The sequence below is a fragment of the Bacillus rossius genome, chromosome 6, assembly GCF_032445375.1.
Source record: "Bacillus rossius redtenbacheri isolate Brsri chromosome 6, Brsri_v3, whole genome shotgun sequence".
NCBI classification, from domain to species: domain Eukaryota; kingdom Metazoa; phylum Arthropoda; class Insecta; order Phasmatodea; family Bacillidae; genus Bacillus; species Bacillus rossius.
In genome coordinates this window covers 14,495,959-14,509,108 of record NC_086334.1, presented here as the reverse complement: position 1 = coordinate 14,509,108, position 13,150 = coordinate 14,495,959, and the positions used below count along the sequence as shown (strand labels likewise).

General features: G+C 38.2%; 1 protein-coding gene across 1 annotated transcript in view; it reads right to left on the bottom strand.

Moving 5' to 3' along the window:
• Window positions 1-864: 864 nt before the first annotated feature.
• The window catches only part of LOC134532681 (uncharacterized), a 31,693-nt gene continuing 19,407 nt past the window's right edge, over window positions 865-13,150 (bottom strand). Inside the window, exons 2-3 of the mRNA XM_063369378.1 lie at window positions 5,115-5,438; window positions 865-3,578 (exon numbers count right to left, since the gene is read on the bottom strand). Coding sequence (XP_063225448.1) covers window positions 2,419-3,578; window positions 5,115-5,424 — 1,470 coding nt within the window. The 5' untranslated portion in view covers window positions 5,425-5,438 and the 3' untranslated portion in view covers window positions 865-2,418. The remainder of the gene's footprint in view (window positions 3,579-5,114; window positions 5,439-13,150) is intronic.

Below are 13,150 nucleotides of genomic sequence, written 5' to 3'. Positions count from 1 at the left end.
GTTCATGGAAGATCTTTTTCTCTTAAATATTGTCTAGCTTGTAGTGACACGCTTTTTTTCTCATCAGGGATGCAGACAAACTCAAGTGTGTCTTATGCATGGTTTCCTTTTCGTTTTGCATATCCTCCCAAAGAAGCTTGTATTATTATCGAAGAACGTTAGTATACCCTCTAAGAAACCTCCATATGTATAGCATTAAGTCTTCGCATACTTAAACCAATACTGTCACTACAAATTGGCCAAAGATAATTCTCAGTTATAGATCAACAGCCATACTATAATCTATGTCATGAACCTTGCCTCAAATTTGACAGTTCTAAAGGTAGTACCAGGGGTGTCCATTTATCAACAGACACTTAAAAAAACCTCACATGATGTTTGTTTTCTAACACTATCAACCACGTGAAATTGTTTACAAACACTGTCGGAAGAACAACAGCTGTAGAAAATATAACTACTTTTAAAAACTGTCAAATTTGACACCCATTACATATGACACTGACAATATCTGTGTATCCATCAGTGGAAATTAGAAGCAATATTGACTGAGATTACATGACACACTTCTAACCACTAAAAATGGGTGCAAATTCTTTGGTAGGGACAACTTTTAAGTACAGTTATTAAATAAAATAATTTTAATACAATTTAAAATTACTAAAATCATAATATTATTTAAATCTATACAAGTTTATGCATCATGCTTTTTTTCAGTTGAAATCTATATGTTTGATTTTGACGGATTTTTTTAACAGTAGATCATTTTGAAATGAATTGAAAATTGACTTTTTCCCCGGGGTATAACATACATAATATTTCATTAAATTCTATGAATTAATCGATGGTCTAAAAAAAAAACTTGAGTTAATAACGGATATTTATTTTCCAAGAAACGTTTTATACAATGAAATTTAAATAAACTATTATTTTTACAAATGCATTAGTTTTATCATAAATTAATATATAATGCTTAACGAAATAATTATACAAAATTAGTCTTTATAATCATATACAATGTAAAACTGAATTAGTAACATTTTTAACACCAAGCCTCAATTATTGGCCTTAAAACATGATACCTTATTTAATTTAACAATCAACTACGAAAAATGTTTTTTAATCAACTCCTTCGAGAGTTTTTGGCTTTCATTGGGTGTTCAACTTAGCAGTTTTCTTTCAGAGGAAATAAGGATGGAGTGGGGAATGTATGCCTCTAATCTTAGGCCTTTAACCTGCTTAACCGCTCACAATAGCAAACCAAACACTCCCTGGAAACTGCCATTTTTAACTATGGTAGGTATAGAGACATCTTTCATTTAACCGTTAGAGCACTTGTGCGCCGCATAAATGTTGAGTATGATATTATGTATGACACCAATAACAATATGCACTTATTTGCTATTACAGCGTGCTGTTAGCGTCCTGCAATTCCAATGACATTATTAAACGTAGAGAGATACAGCCTTATTAAAAAAAAATATATAATATCCTGTAAAACTGTAGGTGGAGTCACGTTGTATGCCAACTACAACTGGCACACGAGACACCAATCAGGGAAGAAACACCTTATTATAGTTGAACAGTTATGGGAATAAGTTTGGCACAAACACAAAATCGCTGTTGCCGGGGTCGTATACAAAACACCCAAAATACAATATAAGAAAATGCAATCTCTTCAAAACGAATTAGGATACATGCTATAAAAATATGATGATGTTACCTCGGTAGGAGTTCTGACGAAAATTACCTAGTGATACTTAAATAAACTTACGGGTTCCGGCAAATAAATAATCCATCCATAAGAAATACCCCCCACATCTGAAACATTAATAGACCAAATATCAGTAAAAGACGAGAGAAATGTACCTCCATTTAGTTGATAGGTTCTTCTGACCACAATTTAGTGTATATGACGTTAGTCTTCCATATTTAGTGAATAAACCAGGCACTAAGTTAATGCGCAACTAAAAAAAAACTTAACTTGGTAATTTTTTCAAGATCTTAGTGAAACAGATTTAAATTAATCTACTAAAAATTGCCACAGCTACAAAAATGGAAAATAGTCTAATAAATTATTAATAAAAACTTTTTGATTAATTTTCAATACATAAATAGTTTGGATAAAGCTTTAAAAAAAGGGTAAGCCAGCAGTTCGTTTTCAAGTTTTATATTTTCAATTATTACCTACATTACAAAAATAAATAGCATGTGTCACAACAAACTTAACCTTTTTTATGTGTTTAAAACAGATTAATGTGATATTTTTTTATAATTTCATCTTTGTTAGTTATTAAAACCTAAGTTAAACACAATGCATTTAAAACTTTATCTTTCCCTTAACATTTATTTTCTTTATCACTTTTATATTTTGTTCCACTGTTGTAAAAACTTCTTGAATTTTACCCTGCTTAACGAATATTACTGGTCATACGGATATGGAGAAGGATAACCCAAGTCCAAGTCATCATCGCTCCTCAATGGTGCATCTACCTCAGGCATATGTACAGTTTGAAACTCCCGGTACGTTTTGGTGTGGTTTACTTCTTTCCCTAAGCCAGCTTCTATAAAACCTAAATTGGCATGATAATGTTTTTCACGATGATTATTCGTCAAATGACCTTTAATGTGTGAAAAAACAGATCTCACCTTTCGTTCTAACGTTTCGTTGTCTTTAGTCAGATTTTGAAGAAAATTACTTTCCGCCAAGGATGTATTGCTTCGTGGCTGGAGTGTGTTTAATGACCTCTGGGAAGAATCTTTTGAAAATTGTGTCACTTTACAAGTTAAACATAATGTATCTACTGTTGGTTGGTCATTGGGTTTAGGATCAGGATATGGGTAAGGATTCAAGTCCGATCCATCGCTCCCCATTACTGCACCTAACTCAGGTCCATCTGCAGTTCCAAACTCTTGGTACGTATTGGTTTGATTTACATGTTTCCCTAAGCCAACTTCTATAAAACCTAAATTGGCATGATAATGTTTTTCACGATGATCATTCGTCAAATGACCTTTAATGCGTGAAAACACAGATCTCACCTTTCGTTCTAACGTTTCGTTGTCTTTATTCAGATTTTGAAGAGACTGCCTGTCTGCCGAGGACGTACTGCTTCGTGGCTGGAGTGGTTGTGCTGACATCTGGGAAGACACGTTGTGTGATGTTTTTGGATGTTCAGATGCAGTGACGATTTCTTTCTCGACAAATGCTTCGAGGCCGAAAGGAACTCCTAAAACTTCAACGTCTGTTCCGATACTTTTCTGAGTATTGTCTATGTTCTGAGTGATTTTAATTTCGGGATCATCTTTCATGACGATCTTACCTTTATTAAAAGTAACTGAACTTGATAATGGAATGTCGAACAAAGAAAGCAGTGCTGAATATGTCTTCCTTGATCGCTTGTGCCCAAACATTCTGGATGAAATGGTCTGAAGCAATATGTCCTCGTCTTCACCTCCACTGCGATCTTCTAATTTCACTTCATCAGAAGTAACAATTTTTGATTCTTCATCCAGCTGCTTGTTTTTGGATAGTCTCTGGACACTATTTATTTCATTTTCATGATTGATAGCTGGTAAATCTTCAAGTGAAATCGTTCCCCAATCAATATAAACAAAAAAAAATATTAATGCAATTTTATATTTTTACATCACTAAAAAATTACACAAGTTAGACTAACTTATTGTTTAAAACTTACAGTATATATAATCGTATTTGAACATGGTACTGGTATAAAAATATATTTCCTACATACAGACATATTGTAGGGACCAGGTAGTCTGATAGATGTCATCATGGTGGAGAAGAATACTGACATGATTGGCAAACTGGCCATGAACTGTAGACTGTGGCGGATCAAAAACTAACAATTTTCTTTATTTTATAAATGAAAGTTTATCCAGTGTAATATTTGATTCACACCAATTAGATACTCTCCACGGCTGGCATATGGATTTGCCTTCGGTTATTATATTAAGTAAGGTTCACTTCTATACATAAACCATAAATGGAAGTAAAAGTGTTTAATTTTTTTTTTCTCCCGGTAGTTAAATCAGTATGTCACTACATTTGGAGTATAGTTATATTAGAATTTTTTGCATTGACACCATAAAATATTTCGTGTGATATATAAATCACAAAAAAAAAAAAAATAATTTGCCTCAAGTTGGTACAGCGTTGTGAAAAGGTATATTATTTTAAACCATTGGTCCCAAAACAGAAACATTTCAAGTACTGGGAAGAGATTTTTTTATGTACCGTAGCAAATTCACGAACTGGCTTTTCCGTAAGATATTAAGTAAAGAAAACAAGGCTCAACAACAAAAATTAAAAATTAAAATATATATCTTTAAATAGTTTCTTAATATCAAATAACAAACTGCAAACAAAATGAATAGTCATGCAAAGTAGCTTGAAGCGCAGGTATCGCTAGGATAACAGTGGGTTCCAAACCACGTGTCCTCCTACCCAGTGCTGTACACTTGAGGCGCGGTGGAGGTTGAGCTGAGCAAGTGCAGCGTGACGCCTCGGCGACTGGCCAGGGCCCCCCTGATCTGCTCTCAAGTGCACATACCCCAGGGCAAGTGTACTTGAGAGGAGTCAACCGGTAACATCTTTATCGACATAGGACCGAGCTCCGTCCCTCGGTCAGAAGCAAGCCGGCTTCGGTGCTGGGGTTCCGGGTTCGAATCCCGGAGAGAATCAACTTTTATTTTTGTCCCGCGCCTGGAAAACATAGCGGACGTTGTTGTGAGACAGTGGGACTACTCGAGGTACTGCAGTTTGCGCGCTAACACCACAAATCCATTCCGTTTCCAGCTCCATTCATTCAATTCTTCCCATGTCTGTATAGATCTCGATGATGAGACGTTAAATTGTATTTCATGTATTGAACGGGTTAAAACTGGTTTTCGTGCTTGGATTTGAGCTGTTATGTTATATGCCCGGAGACTTGGTGACAGTTGAAACCATTTTTTAAACAAATAAATTTACATATATATTACCGATGACTTTAACCAAAGTAAAACAATAACTGTATAATATTTTCCTTCATCTGAGTAAATCGAGTGTTTATAAAATAATACAGGCAATACATTACTTTTATACATATGCTTACCTGCATGTTTTTGGGTTACACTATCATTTGTCACCGTAGCAGCAATGTGGCCATTTCCTACCGATTCTTGGCCAACATTATACTTCGTAGACCTTGCAAAGCTTAAAAGTTCGCACAAGTCTCCAAGTTTCGAGGGAAATGAATCGTCTCGACTTGCGTATTGAGCACATGGTAGTTCATATCGTTCCATAATGCTTTGGAGGTTGTGCGGGTGTTCATCGGCGTTGTTGTCGATGCTCCGTCGCCTTCTGTTGAGTGACGGCTGTTCACTTTCCCCCGAGTGACCGCCGACCCTCAGTTGGTGTTCCATCACTTCCCCTGCAACTGAATCAGGCACGTCGTAGGACTTCAGGAGTTCTATAACAATGGCATCAATCTCAGGATTAGAGTATGTCTCTTCTGGCGTTTGAAACAGGTTAGTGTCACTATTTTCTTTTCCCTCGTCTTTGTTATCGCCATTAAGAAAGTTATTACTTATATTTAAGAAATAACTTTTCAACATATTTAAAGAATGATTTAAGTGAGTTTTAAAATCATGTATTTTAAAAAACATGCTTTTTCCGAGATGGTTTAGTCGTTTTAAGAATGTATTTGTTTTGAGTTTAAGATAATCTTTAACTGTTTCGTTTGACACACTTTTCCAAATGTCTTTAATGATTCTCACACTATTTCTTTCTGTTGCAGTTGTATTGCATAACCTCAGTTGCTCTGCAATGTCTTTCCGTTTTACATACTCTGCAAATATTTTTAACAGTTCTGATAAGCTAAAATTACTACTTAGTAGCCTACTTGTTGGGTCATAATCTCCAAGTAAATGTTTTAAAAAAAATATTTCCAGAAAATCATGAGAGCATTTAAATTGTTTTTGTCTATAATCATGTGGTAACCTCTCTGCTTCATCGGCAGGAAATGCATGCTGACGCCTGTTCTGAGAATATTCAAAACTCCTATATAAGGAACCTCCACTATTAAAACTATCAAAAATGTTTGAATGAACAATGCTTTTATCCATTATCTTCAAGGAACTGGTGTTCCCAACTTCAGCATAGTCATTTGTTCCTTTAACTGCAAAATGATTTCGATCTTCTTTACCACTGTCATATTCTCCTGAAAACAAACAAAGTTTAAAATTGAAATTTTGCATTTTTCTTTGTAGAATTTTACAAATTCACAATTAATAAAAAAGCACTAAGTCGTATATTGCCATTAAGTAGCTTTAAATTTTTACACGCTTTTAAGAACTTCACTTGTATGTAACTACGTAATAAAATATTGGAAGTCGATTTTAAACCACTTCTGTCTTATCGATCTGAAACTTTTCAAGTATATTTAATCCGGATGAGAATACAATAAGTTTATGACGATGATCTGAAGAGTGAAGGGGAAAGTCAAAGAGGTAAAAAAAAAAAAAAAAAAACACTATTGTCGAGCTATGCGCAATAACCATGATTTTTGTGTATCCATGAGGCCGCGGCGTGGTGGGAAAATTTTCCGTTGGTTGACATCCCATACCCCCCCTACCCCCCCCCCCTTCCGGGGCCACAGGAGGCCAACTCTCAAAATTTCGGAATTTTAAAAAAATCGATTCTCTTTCAATTTGGAGTTTTTCCGATCCAAGAGGCAGGGCATGGTGTAATAAATGTGCCCGGGGTTTGACTGTACCTCCCCTACCCCACTTGAGGGGAGGTCATTTTCCTCGATTTCTCGAAAGTCAGGAAAATTGAAGTACGTTGATTCTGACGTGTTACCAAGGTCTTTAAACAACTTTGGACCCCCTCGGGTGGGGGAGGGGTGTCATTTGCCACCGAAATTTTCGGAATTACGAAAATTGATTTTGTGGCGCATTTGGAGTAGTATTAAGAAATTGGACTTCGGTGGGCTCTACTCTACCCGAGGGCCGGACCTAAAACCTGGCTCGCAATCACCCGTCGAACTGTGTTCCGCGGTAATGCTCGTGGCCGTACTGACTCTACTCTACTTCGTTTGCCTCTGGCATTTATAGTGACCTAGCAATACCATCGCACTGGACTGGCATCGGCCCTGTCTCTACCCAACCATCTCGTGTCCTCGCATGACGCAATCTTCCTCGGACTCCCTTCACCCCTGCCACGCCACCAAGAGACGTGACAGCGTCCTCGAACACAGAGCCCCACGGAACAACGGGAGCGAGCGGTCAACGCACAAAGACTTGCCGACTCCAGAACTGTACCACGTCGTTGCCTCCACAGAGTTGGAAACAAACAAAATCCTCTAAAATTATATTTCCTTACGCATCTTTATTAATGAAAATATTTTAAATTATTTGAAATAATTCTGAAATATTGTTCTGCTGTTGTTTCTACCCACGGCCACAGCACTATACATAATGGCCATTTTTTTACAATAATTTGAGTTTTCTAACATGTTAAAACTTTTTACTAATTATTATAATTTTCATTGTTTTATGTTTGTTATGATATATAATAAATAATTATTTATCCTATATTATTACTTACGCATTACGAAAGCTGCTTCAACATAAAGCGTAAGTCCACATAAGAGTACGAAGCATCGTTGCACCATCTTGAAAGTGCAGGATAAACGAACACAGTAAGACTGTTATTTATTTCTTCGCCAGTGAAGCTCCGAGACCATAAATATAAACTGAACACTTCAGGAACTGGAGTGCTCGTTCAGACTATCGCGTAGCTCAGAGTCATTTGACAACCGTTCATAAAACACCGTGAGTCTGCCAGCAGTGTTCTCGGATTACTGCTGCGACTCATCAAACGCGGACTCGGTAGCGCTGCTTTTGTTCTCGCGGCGGTGTGACGTAACTGACTGGCAACGTCCTGCGTCAGGTGGAAGTGAACACTGGTGGGGCATATCCCAAGACGGGTTCCTTAACGGCCGGTACCCCAAGCCGCCGGCAAATACACTCCACCTAGGCTTCCGCCTTCTATCTCGACTCCAGGAGAAACATCAACACCCAGTACTTACTAAAATATCTCTCCCCCCCTCTTCCCCGCCACCAACATTCACCAAACAGAAATACCCAACCGCTCCCAGCGTATTCTTAAATGGTTTTCAAAAACAGATTCCACTCGGATATCTTGAACATTTCATTTTCTTCTAATCGCTTTTATTGTAAGCTCTGCACACCGGATAGACGGGGGGCCTCATAACCGTCATCAGAAGTGGCGAAGCCCCGCCTCTGTGATGGCCCGCGTGTTGGCATGTGGCGGCGGTGAGGCGACCTCTACTGGTTCACAGCATGCCATCTGAGGCGACCACTACTAGTCCACAGCATGGCATCTCCATCTTCCGACAACCGCTATCTCGACGCGGGAAACTAACCAAGGACATTCAGCAGCGCCGTCGACACGGAGCGCTCAGAAGGACTGGGGGGAAAATAAGGGGGGCATACCCGGCGCTCGGGCACCAGAGGAGCTCACGGTTGATTTTCGAGATTTTTTGACGTGACAACGTCTAATAAATCGACGACTCCCTGCTGCACGCACGAAAAAGTGTCCCGTTACGCACACTGTCCCGTTACGCTCATTGTACGCTTGCGCCGCATCTATCTCTCTTCCACTCGATTGGAACAACCATCGATTTGACTTTTTCGAGGCACATTAAACTTGAAACACTCCCGTTCGTTTCCTACTTTTCCTATCATCGTCCTATCCTTAACAGAATAACACAGATTGGAAGAAGTTAAATAGCAAACATGTATAAATGTTTAAGTAAAAAGAATCTCTTCGTTAAAGTAATAAACATATTTGAATTAATGAGTGCAAATAAAAGTAAATTTATCAATTAAATTGTAGATTTCATTCCACTCCTTCTTTGTATCCATACAAAACAGTGATAATTCAATAAAAATGATTCAATTTTATTCATAAAAGTATGCAATCATTTCATCAATGTTTTGTTATGACGTCACGTTAAACTATCGTCCGTAAACCGACTTTACAGACAACCATTTTTTTTTTAAATTAACGTTTGGGTTTACACTGATAGGACGAAAATTACAACTCTACTGTGAATAGAATTCACTGGAAAATTTCCATGTAATGCGATACGAGCAGATCACATTTACAGTTAATGGCCATAGTAATTTTTTTTAAGTCTTTATGTTTTCGAAGTAAAATTTTTACAGCCGGTATAGTAATATGATAATCATAGGGTATGTAAGTGAGTAAGTAACGGAGTTAACGTCTGTAAAGTATGTTATTTTTAATATTTTTTTACAGCCAGTTACATGTGGCCGCAGCTGCGCATGATTTAGTTTACTTTCCCAATGAATGATCCACGAACCTTGGGCTCGATCGCGCTTCAGACTCTGAGTGCAGAGAAAGTTTCAGTGAAACAAGAGACTGCGCCGACTGGCTCGCCACGTTGCCCATACAATCGGTGCAAAAGAAAATTGAATAAAATTTGGGAAATAATTAAAAAACAAACATTTGGTTAAAACAATTCAAATCAAATATACATACACAAGAACATAAGTTCGCAGGTCAAGCCTTTTTTTTTTATTTCACAGAACAAGATATCACACAAACAAATGAGAATTGATAATTAGTGAGTATTATTCGTTACAATTTAATCTTTACACAATTTATTTATTTATTTAATTCGGGGGCCCACAAAGACTAAAATTAGTATAGATAATTAAATTACTTTAAAGAGTGAAAATCACATTTACATTGCTGTGATAGTTACACAGTAGTTACACAATACTTTCTTTTGAAAACACGTACGTAATACAAAAATTTTTGTTGATTCATTTTATTCAACTTCGTTACGATGCTTATTTATTTTATTTAGAATTTAGAATTTCGGTGATAAGATGGCCGCGTGGAGCTCCAAAGAAGTGTAACACATGCGCCACATGTTGCATACGAAGAAGAAAAATAATTATTGAAGAACTTTCCTGAAAATACTTGTTGGTGGCATCTCGAAGCCGCTCGAGAAGGAGAAAGCCTCTGTCCCCATTCCAGTCACAGTGGAATTTAAGAGTACACTCCACTTGCCCTAAAGTCATTCGACCTAAAATGAATTTCGGCTGAATGCCTGTTAGGTCGAATGACTAGTAGGGCAAATGACTTTTAGGCGAATTGACTTTTAGGGCAAGTGACGTTTAGTAGATATGACTTTTAGGGCAAATGACTTTTAGGTCAAATGACTGAAGGATTATTTTAAATTTTAGGTCAAGTGACGTTTAGGAGATATGAATTTTAGGTCAAATGACGCGCACCGGAATTTAATGACTCATGGCCGAGATGTCGCACACCAACACGAGGACAGCTAAAATAAAAGAATATACATTAAAAAAACACATGATCCAAAAATAAATAATCAGATTGATTCCCGGAGACATAAAACAATAAAATTACCCAGTTGGCGGTGCGGAGCAACGAATTACCACATAAATAAAGTGGATTTAGGAGCCAAAATTAAAATAATAATATCACACGATGGCTGACCAAATAAGAATTGAAAGTCACAAAAAAAAAATTAAGAAAATCATAAATAACATCACAAGATGTAAAAGCTGTTAGCAAATTATCAAAAAAAAATGCAGGCTCTGTTCCTAAACACAAATTCCATGATACCTTAATATATTATTATAATTGTTTTAACGTTAAAACGCAATTGTTTCAAAAAATTGTTTATAGTTCTTTCATTTTTCTTCCAGTCTTGAGGCACTTCACAACAGTCTTATTCGTTGAACATAATTATCCCATTTAGAGCACACACACACATACAAAATTCACATTATGTCCGTGACTGATGGGAAGATCCCTGCCAGGAATGCGGCCGCCGCCGCCGATCCATCATATTGCCATCCGGGGCAGTTAGTGTGTGCGAGACCAGAAACCGAAGTTTCTATAACTCGCTTAGTGCATTGTAAATCAGGTGCACCCCACACTTTTGTAGAATCACTTGGATCAACGGGCGGGGCGCGTGTCTTGAGGGATAAGTTTGGCACTCGGGCCTGTGTGTGCGCTGGTAGGTTGTGTAATGCTAGAAAAAATTACGTGTACCTAATTCGGCGGGGGAGAGAAGCTCCCCACCAGCTAGATCGGCTAACTGGCGTGATGTAGTGTCGTGTTGGTGTGCAATAGAGGCTTGTCGGTGTGCTGTAATTTCAAGTGACCTAGTTAAATTCGGGTGTGGCGTGTAGTGTAAAGCTGTGCAAGCCGCTCCTACGAACCCCTGGGAACACAGAAACATGCTAGGGTAGTTAGCCCATTATTGCATGTAACAAGGTAGTTCAGGCCGTCACTTCACACAGGCATATCATCGTGTGGTCGTGTTGGTGATACGGTAAAAGAAATTACATAGATTAGTAAACACCTGGCCGCCTTAAGGACCGAACTATTGCGTTCCAATATAGTTCGGTCAAAGTTAGGCTAAACCAGTATTGCTGTAGCTAGCCCCCTGGCTGTTGTCTTCTAAACCTGAAAAATAGAAAGTGAAATTAATAAATGAAGGTCGTCCTATTCTATTATTGTTCGAGCAGAGAGATGCCCTCGTCCAGTATTTTTTTTTTATTTATTTAATTTTTTTTTTGTTTTTAATTTTTATATATATTTTTTATTTTATTTTATTATTTTATAATTTTTTTTTATTTTTATTTATTTTTTTATTTTTAAATCTAGACTTAAAGCTACTGTACAAGCCCCCAGAGCCCTGCCCTGACAGGCATGCATGCCTCTCGGCCCGGATCCCCAGCGAGGGCTGGGGCAGCTCCCTCTGCCAGTTCACCTGCATGATTCTGCCTTGACAAGGTGCTACGACATGTGTGTGGATTGTCGCGCGTGTTGTAGTGGTGTGGCTGTAAAATGTTACGTACCCCGGGGAAGGGAAAATTAATTAGGTGATGATGGATTTACGGAACTAGCTTTTTTAATTCAAAATCCCATGCCTTTCCGAAACGCGGCCGGCACTGGAGGTGAAGCCTGCCAGGCGGGTCTCGCCCTTCAGACATAGGGAGTCAGCCCTAACAACACAGGCAGTGAATCTCCCGGGAGCCAAAACCTACACCTGCGTGCTTCGGACCATTTTGAATTAGCTAGGAGAGAGAAAAATGCAGAGAATGTAAGAAATTTAATTTGCTATTATTAAGTGGTGAGCTATAAGTGTATTTTATTGTTATGATTCAAAATCCCCTGCCTTTCCGAAACGCGGCCGGCATTGGAGGTGAAACCTACCAGGCGGACCGCGCCCTTCAGACATAAGGAGTCAGCCCTAACATCACAGGCAGTGAACCCGAGGGGGCCGCACATACCTGCGTGCTTTGGACCATTTTGAATCGAAAGAAGTGGAGTTAATGATGCTGAAGTTATTTTGTAGCTTGTATTTATTTATTTTTATTGTTGTTATTATATATAGAAATTATAATTGTTTCACAATTCAAAATCCCATGCCTTTCCGAAACGCGGCCGGCACTGGAGGTGAAGCCTGCCAGGCGGGTCTCGCCCTTCAGGCATAGGGAGTCAGCCCTAACAACACAGGCAGTGAATCTCCCGGGAGCCAAAACCTACACCTGCGTGCTTCGGACCATTTTGAATTGTATAGGCCGTGTAAACTTTAAACTTTAAACTGTAGGCTCTGCGCGGTGTGAACACGCCCGGAGCTGGAATGCGACTGCCTTGGTGTCGGGAGAAAAAAACAGTTTTGTTTGGGGGCCCCCAGCGCCCCGACCAATCAGAGAGCTTCTAGGCCTGTGATTGGCCGGGGCCCCGAAAGCCCCCGCACGAGGTGTTCGGAGAGCTATTTTATGTAATTTAAAATTTATTGAAGACTTTTTTTAAAAACTGAATCCATGTCGCTTTCGTTTTGTAATAATTATTGTTTTAATTTAATCGAGGTTTTTTATGTTTTCGTTGCTCGGACGGGTCGTAAATCGCTATTGAATTTATCAGTGCGTTTTCGTGCTGTGGTAAATCTAGGTACATTTTATTATTATTCTTTGATATTATTTCGCGGATGTACGGAATTTTAAGTGCGTTGTGAATAGTTTCGTTACTCGTAAATATGTTACAGTC